The sequence below is a fragment of the Mobula birostris genome, chromosome 5 (genome assembly GCF_030028105.1).
Source record: "Mobula birostris isolate sMobBir1 chromosome 5, sMobBir1.hap1, whole genome shotgun sequence".
Lineage (NCBI taxonomy): Eukaryota > Metazoa > Chordata > Chondrichthyes > Myliobatiformes > Myliobatidae > Mobula > Mobula birostris.
In genome coordinates, this window is record NC_092374.1 from 180,424,233 (window position 1) to 180,436,973 (window position 12,741).

General features: G+C 46.1%; 1 protein-coding gene across 2 annotated transcripts in view; it reads left to right on the forward strand.

The window, feature by feature from the left end:
• Window positions 1–12,741, forward strand: part of LOC140197384 (complement C3-like) — a 72,324-nt gene that overhangs the window by 14,824 nt on the left and 44,759 nt on the right. For both annotated transcript variants that reach the window (XM_072257342.1, XM_072257341.1), the window contains exons 7-8: window positions 9,510–9,597; window positions 9,762–9,861. In XM_072257342.1, the coding sequence (XP_072113443.1) occupies window positions 9,510–9,597; window positions 9,762–9,861 (188 nt within the window). The remainder of the gene's footprint in view (window positions 1–9,509; window positions 9,598–9,761; window positions 9,862–12,741) is intronic.

Here is a 12,741-nt window from a genome sequence, read left to right on the forward strand (position 1 = left end):
TAAATATATTCAGTGACTTGGCCTCCACAACCATCCGTGGCAACGCAGTCCACAGACTCACCGTCCTCTGGCTAAAAGAATTCATTCTCATCACTGTTCCAAATGGACGTCCCTCTATTTTAAGTCTGTGCCCTCTGGTCCTGTTGGCAGAGTGCCATGGTAGAAAACATCCTCTCCACATCCACTCTATCTAGGCCTTTCAATATTTTATAGATTTCAGTGAAATCCCCTGCATTTTTCTGAACTCTAGTGAGTGCAGACACAGAGGCATCAAACGCTCCTCATACATTAACCCTTCCATTCACAAAATCATTCTTGTGAAACTCCTCTGGACCCTCTCCAATGCCAGCAAATCCTTTCTTGGATAAATGGTCCAAAACTGTTCACAAAATTGCAAGTACGGTCTGACCAGTGCTTTATAAAGCTTCAGCGTTACATCTTTACTCTTATATTCTAGTCCTCCCAAAACAAATGCTAACTTTGCATTTGTCTCCCTTACCAATGGCTCAACCTTTAAGTCACACTTTAGGGAATTCTGCACCTGTGCACCTCTAATTTATGAATTTTCTGCCCATTTAGAAAATAGTCCACACCTTTATTCCTTCTCCAAACACTTCCTTACACTATATTCCATCTGCCATTTCTTTGTCCACTCTACCAATCTATCTAAGTCTTTCCACAGACTTTATCAACACTACCTATCTTTGAATGGCTACAAACTTGGCCACAAAGCCATCAATTTTGTCATCCAAATAGTTGACATATAATTGAAAAGAAGTGGTCCCAATACCGACACCACTAGTCAATGGCAGCCAAATAGAATAGGCCCCCTTTATTCCCACTCTTTGCTTTCTGCCAGTCAATCTTCTATCCATGCTAGTATATTTCCTGTAATACCATGGGCTTTCATCTTGTTAAGCAGCCTTATGTGTAACACCTTGTCAAAGTAACATCCACTGACTCTCCTTTGTCTATCCTGCCTGTTATTTCCTCAAAAAATTCCAACAGATTTATTAAGCAAGATTTTCCCTTCAGAAAACTTCGCTGACTTTGGTCTATTTTATTGTGCCTCCAAGTACCTCAAAACCTCATCCTTTAATAATAGACTCCAACATCGTTCCAACCGCTGAGGTCAAGCTAATCAGCCTATAATTTCCTTTCTTCTGCCTCCCTCCCTTCTTAAAGAGTGGAGTGACATTTGCATTGTTCCAGCTTCTAGAACCGTTCCAGATTCTAGAGATTCTTCAAAGATCGTCACTAATGAATCCACAATCTCTTCAGTGACCTCTTTCAGAATTGTAGGGTGGAGTCCATTTGGTCCAGGTGACTTATCTACCTTCAGATCTTTCAGTTTCCCAAGCACCTTCTCCTTAGTAATAGCAACTGCACTCAGTTCTGTTCTCTGACACTATTGAATCTCTGGCACAATGCCAGTGTCTTCTCCAGTGAAGACTAACACAAAATATTTCGTTCATCTGCCACTTCTTTGTTCCCCATTACTACCTCTCCAGGACCATTTTCTAGTGGATTGATATCTGCCTCTCTTTTACTCTTTATATAACTGAGAAAAACTTTTGGTATCCTCTTTTATATTATTGGCTTTATTTCATCTTTATGTTTCATCTTTTCTCTCCTCATGGCTTTTTTGGTTTCCTTTTGTTTCTTTTTAAAAGCTTCCCAATTCTCTAACTTCCCACTAATTTTTGCTATATTATATGCCCTTGCTTTTCCCTTTAAGTTGAATTTGACTTCCCTTGTCAGCCACAGTTGCCTCATCCTCCCTTTAGAATACTTCTTCATTTTTGGGATGTATCTCTCCCTGCACCTTCTTAACTGGCCCAAGAAACTCCACCCATGTCTGTTCTGACGTCATCCCTGATAGTGTTCCCCTCCAATCAACGTTGGCCAGCTCCTCTCTCATGCCCCTGTAATTACATTTACTCCACTGTAATACTGATACATCTGACTTTATCTTCTCCCTCTCAAGTGGCAGGGTGAATTCTATCTTACTATGATCTCTGCCACCCAAGGGGTCATTTACATAAAGGTCCTCAATCAAATCTTGACCATTTCACAACATCCACAAGCTGCTCTAAGAAGCTATCTCATATGCATTCTATAAATTCCACCTTTTGGGATCCAGCACCAACATATTTTTCCCAATTCACCCACCAATGGAAATGCCCCATGACTATCGTAACATTGCCCTTTTTACACCATTGTACTTTAAACATCCTGGCAACTGTTCGGAGGCCTGCATATACTGCAACTTCCACCAGAGTCTTTCTACCCTTCCTGTCTCTTAACTGCAAACTTGCAGCGGACTGACAAGCTTGAGCATGTCGATATTAAGAAAGAAGATGTGCTGGAGCTTTTGGAAAGCATCAAGTTGGCTAAGTCACCAGGACTGGACGAGATGTACCCCAGGCTACTGTGGGAGGTGAGTGAAGAGGATGCTGACCATCCGGCAATCTTTGCATCATCAATGGGGATGTGAGAGTTTCCGGAGGATTGGAGGGTTGCGGATGTTGATCCTTTATTCAAGAAAGTGAGCAGAGATAGCCCAGGAAATTATAGACTGGTGAGTCTTACTTCAGTGGTTGGTAAGTTGATGGAGAAGATCTTGAGAGGCAGGACTTATGAACATTTGGAGAGGCATAATATGATTAGGAATAGTCAGCAGGGCTTTGTCAAAGGTAGGTCATGCCTTATGAGCCTGATTGAATTTTTTTGAGGATGTGACTAAGCACATTGATGAAGATAGAGCAGTAGATGTAGTGTATATGGATTTCATCAATGCATTTGATAAGGTAACCATGCAAGGCTTATTGAGAAACCGAGGAGGCATGGAATCCAAAGGAACATTGCTTTGTGAATCCAGAACTGGCTTGCCCACAGAAGGCAAAGTGTGGTTGTAGAGGGGTCATGTTCTGCATGGAGGTCGGTGACCAGTGATGTGCCTCAGGGATCTGTTCTGGGACCCCTACTCTTGGAGATTTTTATAAATGACCTGGATGAGGAAGTGGAGGGATGGGTTAGTAAATTTGCTGATGACACAAAGATTGGGGGTGTTGTGAATAGTGTGGAGGGCTGTCAGAAGTTACAGTGGGACATTGGGCTAAGAAGCGACAGATGGAGTTCAACCCAGATAAGTGTGAAGTGGTTCATTTTTGTAGGTCAAATATGATAGCAGAATATAGCATTAATGGTAAGACTCTTGGCAGTGTGGAGGATCAGAGGGATTTTGGGGTCCGAGTCCATAGGACACTCAAAGCTGCTGCGCAGGTTGACTCTGTGGTTAAGAAAGCATACGGTGCATTGGCATTCATCAATTGTGGGATTGAGTTTAGGAGCAGAGAGGTAATGTTACAGCTATATAGGACCCTGATCAGACCCCACTTGGAGTACTGTGCTCATTTCTGGTCACCTCACTCCAGGAAGGATGTGGAAACCATAGAAAGGGTGCAGGGGAGATTTACAAGGATGTTGCTTGGATTGGGGAGCATGCCTTATGAGAATAGGTTGAGTGAACTCGGCCTTTTCTCCTTGGAGAGACAGAGGATGAGAGGTGACCTGATTGAGTTGTATAAGATGATGAGAGGCATTGATTGTGTAGATAGTCAGAGGCTTTCTCCCAGAGTTGAAATGGCTAACACGAGAGGGCACAGTTTTAAGGTGCTTGGAAATAGGTACAGAGAAGATGTCAGGGTAGATTTTTTACGCAGAGAGTGGTGAGTGCATGGAATGGGCTGCCGGCGACGGTGGTGAAGGTGGATACGATAGCGTCTTTTAAGAGACTCCTGAATAGGTATATGGAGCTTAGAAAAATAGAGGGCTATGGGTAACCCTAGGTAACTTCTAAGGTAAGGACATGTTTGGCACAGCTTTGTGGGCTGAAAGGCCTGTACTGTGCTGCAGGTTTTCTATGTTGCTATGTTAACTCTACCTACACAGATTCTATATTTACCTATCCTATGTCACCTCTTTATTCAGGATTTAATTGTACTTTTAACACCACACCTCCTCTGCCTAACTACCCGTCCTTTTAATAAAATGTACATACTTGGGTGTTAAGCTCCCAACTATGATCTTCTCTTAGCCATCTCAGTGATGCCCAGAATGCCATACCTGTCAATCTCTAACTGCGGTACAAGATTATTTTGTATACTGTGTGCATTCAAATATAAAACCTTCAGTCCTGTATTCATCACCCTTTTCGATTTTGCCCCCATGTTACACTTCATCTCATCCCACTGACTGCAACTTTGCCCTATCATCTGCCTGTCTATCCTTACAGTCCACTAAACATGCATCTTCTTGTATACCAACTGCTCCATCTTCAGCTTGATAACTCCAGTTCCCATCCCCTGCTGAATTAGTTTAAACCCTCCCTGACAGCTGTGGCAAACCTGCCCACAATGATACTCGTCCCTGTCGGGTTCGGGTGTAAGCCGTCCTTTTGTATATGTCATAGCTTTCCCAGAAGAGATCCAGAAATCTGAAAACCTGCCCACTACACCACTCCCCCAGCTACTCACTCATCTGTATGATCATCCTATTCCTGTCCTGACTAACATGTGGGACTGGGTGTAATAGAGAGATTATTGCCCTGGGTGTGCTCCTCTGCAGCTTACTTCCTATACTCACTGCGAAGGACTTCTTCCCCCTTCTACACCACAACCTCTAGCTGCTCACTCTCCATCTTGAGAATCTTCTGCAGCCGTTCTGAGACATTGTGGACCCTAGCCTTTGGGAGGAGACACATCATCCTGCCTTCTCTTTCACAGGTACAGAATCTCCTGTCCTTCTCCCTAGCTATAGAGTCTCCAATCATTACTGCTCTGCCTGACTTCACCCTTCCCTGCTGAGCCTCAGAACGGGCCTCAGTACCACTGGCCTGCTGCTGCTGCTGTACCTTGACAGGGCATCTACTCCCACAGCAGCACCCAAAGTGTTTTACTGGTTGCTGAGCTGAATAGCCAGAGGGTAACTCTGCACTGTCTGCTTAAGTACCTTACTTCTCCATCTACAATCTGAAGCCTGCACTCTGGGTGTGACCACCTCAGTAAAAGTCTCATCTTTAAGGTTTTCAGCCTCCCGAATGACCCTGAGAACATCCCGTACCTTGACCTTGTCAGTCTGGAGCTGAAGTTGGGTGTGCTTCCTGCCGATGTAGTTATCAGGGAGACTGTTAGGTACCCAGCCTGCGTCTGTTCTCACCTAAGCCTGTTGAGCTAAGGCCTGGCCACTCCAACACTGACCACTCTACAAAGGCCACTCCACTTACACCTCACTTCTTTTTTATCAGTTCCTGCCAAGTCCCTAAGAGATTATTATGATTGTATCCCAGTGATAAGTTCCAAAAGTTCCTGAGCTCTTTTTAAACCTCGCGCTGCCTCACCAATAAATGTCTTTTAGTGATGACTGCCACTCACCGAAAAACAGACCGTGCTCGGATTGCCTGAATCGCAACCTCAGATTTTCATTCAGTACTGTCCATCTGACCTTTCCAATCTGTGATAGCTTTCAGCCCAACCCACGAATCCCATTCCCTAGCTTTTCCCCCTGAATTCCATTCTCCCCATGTTCCCAACAACTGCCCCACCCACACACTAGGACCAATATACCATGAAGAATTTACCACTGGCCTGCATGTCTTTGGTGGGAGGAAACCAGATACCCAAGGGGAAACACTTGCACTCACAGACAGCATGTGCAAAGTAAGCATACAGACAATGCCAGAGTTTGGGATTGAACCCAGGTCTCTGGGGCTTTGTGGCAGTGGCACTGCTTTTCCCTGTGTTGTCCTGGGGCCAGGATGATTGATATCCAGTCTTCCTTTGAGCAAGGTAGGACTTCAATAATAAATGCTTTCCTTCAGCTCCTCTGGGGGTTTAATGGAGACACATCTCCCTCCTCAGACACTGCCTGACCTGCTGAGTTCCTCAAGAGTTTAGTCACAAGGGATTTTACAGATGCTGGAAATGTTGAGTGAAAGCCACAAAATGCTGCAAGAACTCAGGAAGACAGGCAGCATCTATGGAAAAGAATAAATAGTTGACGTTTCAGGCTGAGGCCATTCACCAGGACTTCATCAGGATGCTTTATCCTGATGAAGAGGCTTGGCCTGAGCTGCTGATGGTGGCTGATCTGATGAGTTCCTTCAGCATTCTGTGTGTTTTCCTTCCAAGTTTTGTGTTCCTCTTAGAGTTTTGTCCATCAGGTCTCATTGAGGCCAAACTTGGTCAAAGAGTTGCGTCAACTCCAGTGATGGTGATTCTCATCTCACCTCAGGAGTCTGGTGGTTCAGTGTCTGTTTGGGCCAATGCTGTGTTGTCAGACTAGACCTGACAGGAACCACAAGTCCAACAGTGAGAAGGGACAGATGTTGCTAAAGTTGAACATTTGGTGGTAATGACAAGTGCCTCCTATATCTTTGTTTCCCTTTCTCTTAATGACATAGATTCATACAGCACCAGTCCAATGAAACCTGATTGAGACTGGGCTTTGTCTCCTGACCATCACTAGCCAGTTCTTCAGAGAGAAGCAGACAGTCAACGTTCCAGATCAAGCCCCTTCCTCTGGACTAGAGAGAAGCAGAGATCACAGCAGGGTGGGGTGGGGAGCAGTGAGAGAGGTTTTCGCAGAATCCCAATTAAGGGTGAAGGATTCTCGACCTGATACAGTGACTGTGCATTTCCCTCTGTAGATGCTGACTCCCTCCCTGTGTGCTGTGTTGCTCTGGATTTCAGCGTCTGCAGTCCCTGGTGTCTCCGTTGCCCAGCTGTTTGCCTGGTGCATCGACCAGAAGCCCGCTGTGATTGATGGAGCTCAGTTTGTAAGCAGCACCCCCAAGGAAAACCTACAGATGCTCGGCCTCTGAGAACACTGAGAAATTACGTCAGGTGGAACGGTACACGACAGAGCTGTCACACAACACACACAAACTGCTCGAAGAACTCAGCAGGTCAGGCAGCATCTACGGAGGGAAATAAAGAGTTGATTCATCAATTGACGGATCCTTCCCCTTCTCACCTTAGATGCAACATTTAAACCTTAGTGAAAAAAAAACAGCTGTCTCTCCTAATATTATAAATTTCCATCATGTCTCCCAGGAGCCCAAAACCACCAACGCTCTAAAGAAAACAACTTGTGTTTCTCCAGCCTCTCCTTACAGCCCACACCTTGTAATCCAGGCACTATTTTGGTTCACGTCTTCTACGCTTGGGAGGCGGAGTACGTATATGTCTCTACCAGAGGAGGTATAAGTCTGTCCTTCCCCCTGTTAGCCTGCAGGTCACCCTTCGGCAAGGTGCAGCAGCTGCTTAGCCCCTCGATCACAGTCACGTGAAGCCGTGGGAGCAGATGGTGGATGGTCATATGAACAGCTGGTGCACATACATAGTCCCATGTAGTGCCTCCTTGCTGGCGACACAGGGAAACTGAACTCCTTTTGGACTCGGGCTGAATTACAGAGGATGGGGAGAAGGTCTGGTCTACACATGCAGCATGCAGGCCCACCGGTATGTGGACATACCCTGGGGCTTATGAACCAGATCCTCAGCTATGGTTAAATAGCCCTAGAGCCATGTGGGGAGCCTTGGGAGAGATGAAGGCTATGGGCGTAAACCCAGAGAGCAAGTCTGGAATGGAGTCCTTAACAACACACAAAATGCTGGAGGAACTTAGGAGGCCAGGCAGCATCTATAGAAAAAAGTACAGTCGACGTTTTGGGCCAAAACCCTTCGGTGGCTGGACATCATTGAACATCCTTCTGGCAACTCCTGCAGCCAAGCTGGTGCCAAGCGTTTTGCTTACAACTAGGGAGCTGGACTACACTGGTGAGGCCAAGAGGGGGATCTTGATAACTGGGCATCTCAGGATCTCCATATCTTCTGCCCAGGCTTGTGATGATGATCATCATCACCCAATATCCTTCGAGACAGATGTATGCCAACAACAACATCAGAATATCACAAATTCTGCTTTTTTGACCACTGACACCAGACAGACAATCTCTGAAGAGTGTTGATAATGGCTGATGTCACTCATCTTGTAAAGACACTGCTCAGAAGAAGGCAATGGCAAACCACCTCTGCAGATAAAAATTGCCAAGGGCAATCATGGTCATGGAAAGATCGTGATTGCCTACGTCATATGGCAGGATACATAAGGAATGAATGAACTTCCACACTCCTTCCATAACCTCTACATCCTTCCTGAAACAGGACAAACAAAATTAAAGGCAATACTCCAGATGCAGCCTAACCAGAGTTTTATTAAGCTGAATATAACTTCCTGACTCTGGAACTCAGTAGCTTGATTAGTAAAAGCAAGCAAGCCATACACATTCTCTACTACCCTACCAGCATGTGCGGTCACTTCCAGGGAGTTATGGGCTTGAGCCCTCAGACTCCTGTGTACATCAATGTTGTTGAATATCCTGTCATAACTGTGCACTTTTCCTTTACATTTCACCTCTCCGAGCACAACACCTCACACTTGTCCGGATCGAACCTTTATTATTGGTAGAGAGAGGTAGTGCTTGCTGATAGCCTTCCAATAGCTTACAACCTGTCAATAAAATAAATCTAGAATAGAACCAGTTTCCCTGTTGTGTCTTTCAATGGCTCCATGATTCTGGTCTAGCTGTACAATACCAAGCCTCCAAGAAGTGCAAATCTGTATTCCAGTCAAGATGTGTCCCTTGTCTTGTCCAGAGGTGAGGGTTATACCGGCCATGATCCAAATCCAGTTTTCCACCTGATTCCACCTGCTTCCCCCCCACCCCCCCAAGACCTCAGAGCAGCAAAGCTCTGGAGAAGGGATCTGTCTCCATTTTCTCAACAGTCCAAGGAATTAACATGATCTTAACCAATGTGACACAAACGGCCGCAGACGCTTGAATATGGAGCAACAAACAATTTGCAGGAAGAACTTCAGCGATCCGAAAAGCCTCCCTGGGGGTCGTGGGGTGGTTGAGGGATTGTCAAAGTATCAGGCCTGCCTCAGAACACTGGTACAGTGTTTCCACCCAAACTGTCTCATGACCAACCCCCCCCATCCACCACACCCCCCACCCCTCAAAACAGATGCTGCTTGATTCGTTAAGTTCCTTCAGCAGATTGTTTGTTGCCACAATCTTAACTGAGCATTTGTCTTTAATATTAGGAATGGGAGGGATTCCCATTTGGGGTTCTAACATTTAACTGCCATTCATTCTCTGGGGCACTCTCCTGTTTTCGTAGATGTTTGTGAAGAGAAGGAATTTCAGGATGTATGTTGTATACATTTCTCTGACGTTAAATGTACCGATTGAATCACAGTCTTACTACTCAGGAACAGCCCCTTTGGCACACCGAGTACATGCTAATCATCTGGCCTCTATCTACATCAAGTTTTGGAGAAATAATGTGACAGACATTGAGTGCTGCTTTTGCTTTGCAAGCGATGTTGATGAGATATTGATGGAAATTCCAACAAGCCTGTTACTGATTTTTGTTTTCTAGAGGTGCCCAGGTTTGGTGTGCAGATAATCCCGGACTACTGGTACTACGTGACGAGCAGTGACACATTCCCATTCTCGATCCAAGTAGAGTGAGTAATGTCTTCACATCCTCTTACGCTCTGAGAGATGCAGCGGCACTTAGCCGAGACCTGAGCTTGTGCCATGAGTCTTGACCCTCAGTAACAAGTTGTCTGCCGGGAGCCGACGTGTGCCGTTGATCACCTGTCTGTTATTTTATTTACTTTCCTTGCAGGAATAAAACGGATGGCGTTCTGGATGCTATGGTGATTTTTGGGCTGACCAAGCCCTCTGGCACGAGGGTGTGTTTACCACGACTGGATCAACATTTGCAGGTGAACAACTTTCTGACACCCCAGCACACACCGACACCACCTTCCCTTCAGCAATAATGAGGAGCCAAAAGGCAGAATTACTCCAAACACACAGAGTCATACAGCAGGGAAACAGGTTCATCTGCTCACTGACCATCAACTGCTTCCATTTTATTCCCATCGCTTTCCCCCTGATTCTGCCACTCATCCAGATGCCAGGGGCAGTTCACATGAACAGTTGCTGTATACAGAGAGATACAACATGAAAATAGGTCTAACCTTGTTTCATTCTCCCCAAATTCCCATCAAGTTCTACCCCTCACCCAGACGCTAAGGGCTAACTTCCTGCAACCGATCAACCTTCCAGACCTGCACGTATGCGGGATGTGGGAGGAAATGGGAGCACCCAGTGGAAAGCCACACTGTCACAGGCAGAACGTGAAAACTCTACGTACAGACAACACTAAAGGAGAAGATTGAAGCCAGGTCTTCAGGACGGTGAGGAGGCAGCTCTCCCCGCAAGTCTACTGTGCCACAAAGCATTAAATGCACATTACATTATGATGATCCATTGACTTCCAGCCAATACACATTGACGGATGTTCTGAGAGGGGATCAACAGATTCCGAGGTGTTTTCCTTGCAAGTGGTATTAGATTTGGCAATGGTTTGCTATTAAACCATGTTAGAGTGGGGAGTTGAGGCTTTGGTGAGGAGAGATGCAGGCTATAGATAGATTTTTTTCCATTATTTATTCTTTCTTTCCGATTATTCATTTAGAGCAGTGGGGACGCCAGGCAAAAACGTACCTCTTGTGCGATGTGGGAAGGAAGGCAGACCTCCAGTCTCCCTGGTGACTAAACCTGCAAGAAGTGCATCCAGCTGTAGCTTCTAACAGACCGGGATAAGGAGCTGGAGCTGGAACGGGGTGAACTCGGGATCATTCGGGAGGCTGAGGGGGTGATAGACAGGGCATACAGGGAGGTAGTTACACCCAAGGTACAGGCCACAGGTAACTGGGAGACCATCAGGAGGGGAAAATGGGATAGGCAGCTATCCACTGTGGCCGCTCCCGTCAACAACAGGTATATCACTTCGGATACTGCTGGGGCTGGGGGTGGGGGGAATGACCTAACAGAGGAAAGCTGCATCAGTCAGGTCTCTGGCAGTGAGCTTGGTGCTGTGGCTCAGACGAAAAGGAGGAAGGAGAGGCAAGCTATAGTGATAGGACATTCGTTGGTTAGGAGAGCAGAACGAAGGGCCTGTGGATGAGAACGAGATTCCCATATGGTATATTGCCTCCTGGATGACAGGGTCAGGGACTTCTCGGATCAAGTCCACAGCGTTCTTTAGTGCGAGGGTGAGCAGCCAGAGGTTGTGGTCCATGTCAGTACCGATGAGATGATTAGGAGGAGTGACGAGGTCCTGCAAAGTGAGTTCAGGGACATCGATGCTAAGTTAAAGTACAGGACCTCCAGCGCTGTGACCTTGGGATTGCTACCCGTATCACGTGCTGGTGAGGAAGGTCGCACATTTTAACACATGCCGAAGGAGATGGGGCTGGAGGGAGGGCTTCAGATTTTTCGATCATTGGGCCCTCTCTCAGGGAAGGTGGCAGCTGGAGCCATACAGAATGGCCAGTTTGCCCTTGAATTTGAGGGAGATTAGTATCCTAATAGGAAGGTTTGCTCTTGTTGCTGCTCAGTGGCGGGGGGGGGGGGGGTTAGTGTTGGTTTAAACTAGAGTTCCAGGGGGATGGGGACCACTGCACTAGTACAGATAGTGGAGACGTTGTGGAGAAAAATGTTCCCAAGCTTAAACGTAAATTCAGGAATCAAAAGGTTGAGCATGGTGGGGCTAATGCTCTGAGCTGTGTATGTTTCAATGCACCGAGTATAGTAGGAAAAGTGGATGAGAGGGCATGGATCAGCACGTGGAGTTGTGACATTGCAGTCATTAGTGAGACTTGTTTGCAGTAGGGGCAGAACTGGCAGCTCAGTATCCTGGGGTTTCATTGTTTTAGACATGATAGAGTGGGAGGGATTAAAGGAGAAGGGGTGGTATTACTAGTCGGGGAAAATGTCACAGCAGTAGTCTGACTGGAGAGACCTAGTAGGCTTTGTAGGTAGAACTGTGGAATAAGAAAGGTATGACCACATATTGGACCACCCAACATCCCACAGGATTTAGGGGAGCAACTTTGTAGAGAGGTCGCAGAGTGTGGCAAGAAACTTAAGGAAGATTGTGATAGTACAGTAGACTATTTTAACTTCCTACATAACGACTGCGACTCCCAGACTGTTAAAAGACTGGATGGGAAAGAATTTGTCAATGTGCTCAGGAAAGTTTCCTCAATCAGTACATAGATACCCCAGTGCGATACTAGCTCTTTTATTAGGGAATGAGACAGGACAGCTGACAGAATCTATACTTATTACAGAGCAGGAGTTGTTTGCTGTCTTGAGGCAAATTAAGGTGGCTAAATCTCGAAGGCTTGACAAGGTGTTCCCTGTGGGAGGCAAGTGAAGAAACTGCAGGGCCCTAGCAGAGGTATTTAAACATCCTTAGCCACGGTAGGATTGGAGGGCAGCTAACGTTGTCCTGTTGCTTAAGAAAGGCTCTAAGAATAAACCAGGAAATTAAAGGCAGGTGAGCCTGACGTCAGATGTGGGTGAGTTATTGGAAGGTATTCTAAGGCAGCGCATATTGTATATAAATATCTGGATTGACAGGGACCGAATAGGGATCGTCAACATAGCCTTGTGCATGGGAGGCTATGTCTCGCCAATCTTATTGGAACTTGAGGACCTGATTTACGGGGAAAGTGTTGAGGTGCAGAAGCATGTTGGAATCCAAGTCCACAGCTCCCTGAGGGTGATAGGGTAGTAACGAAGGCAAATGG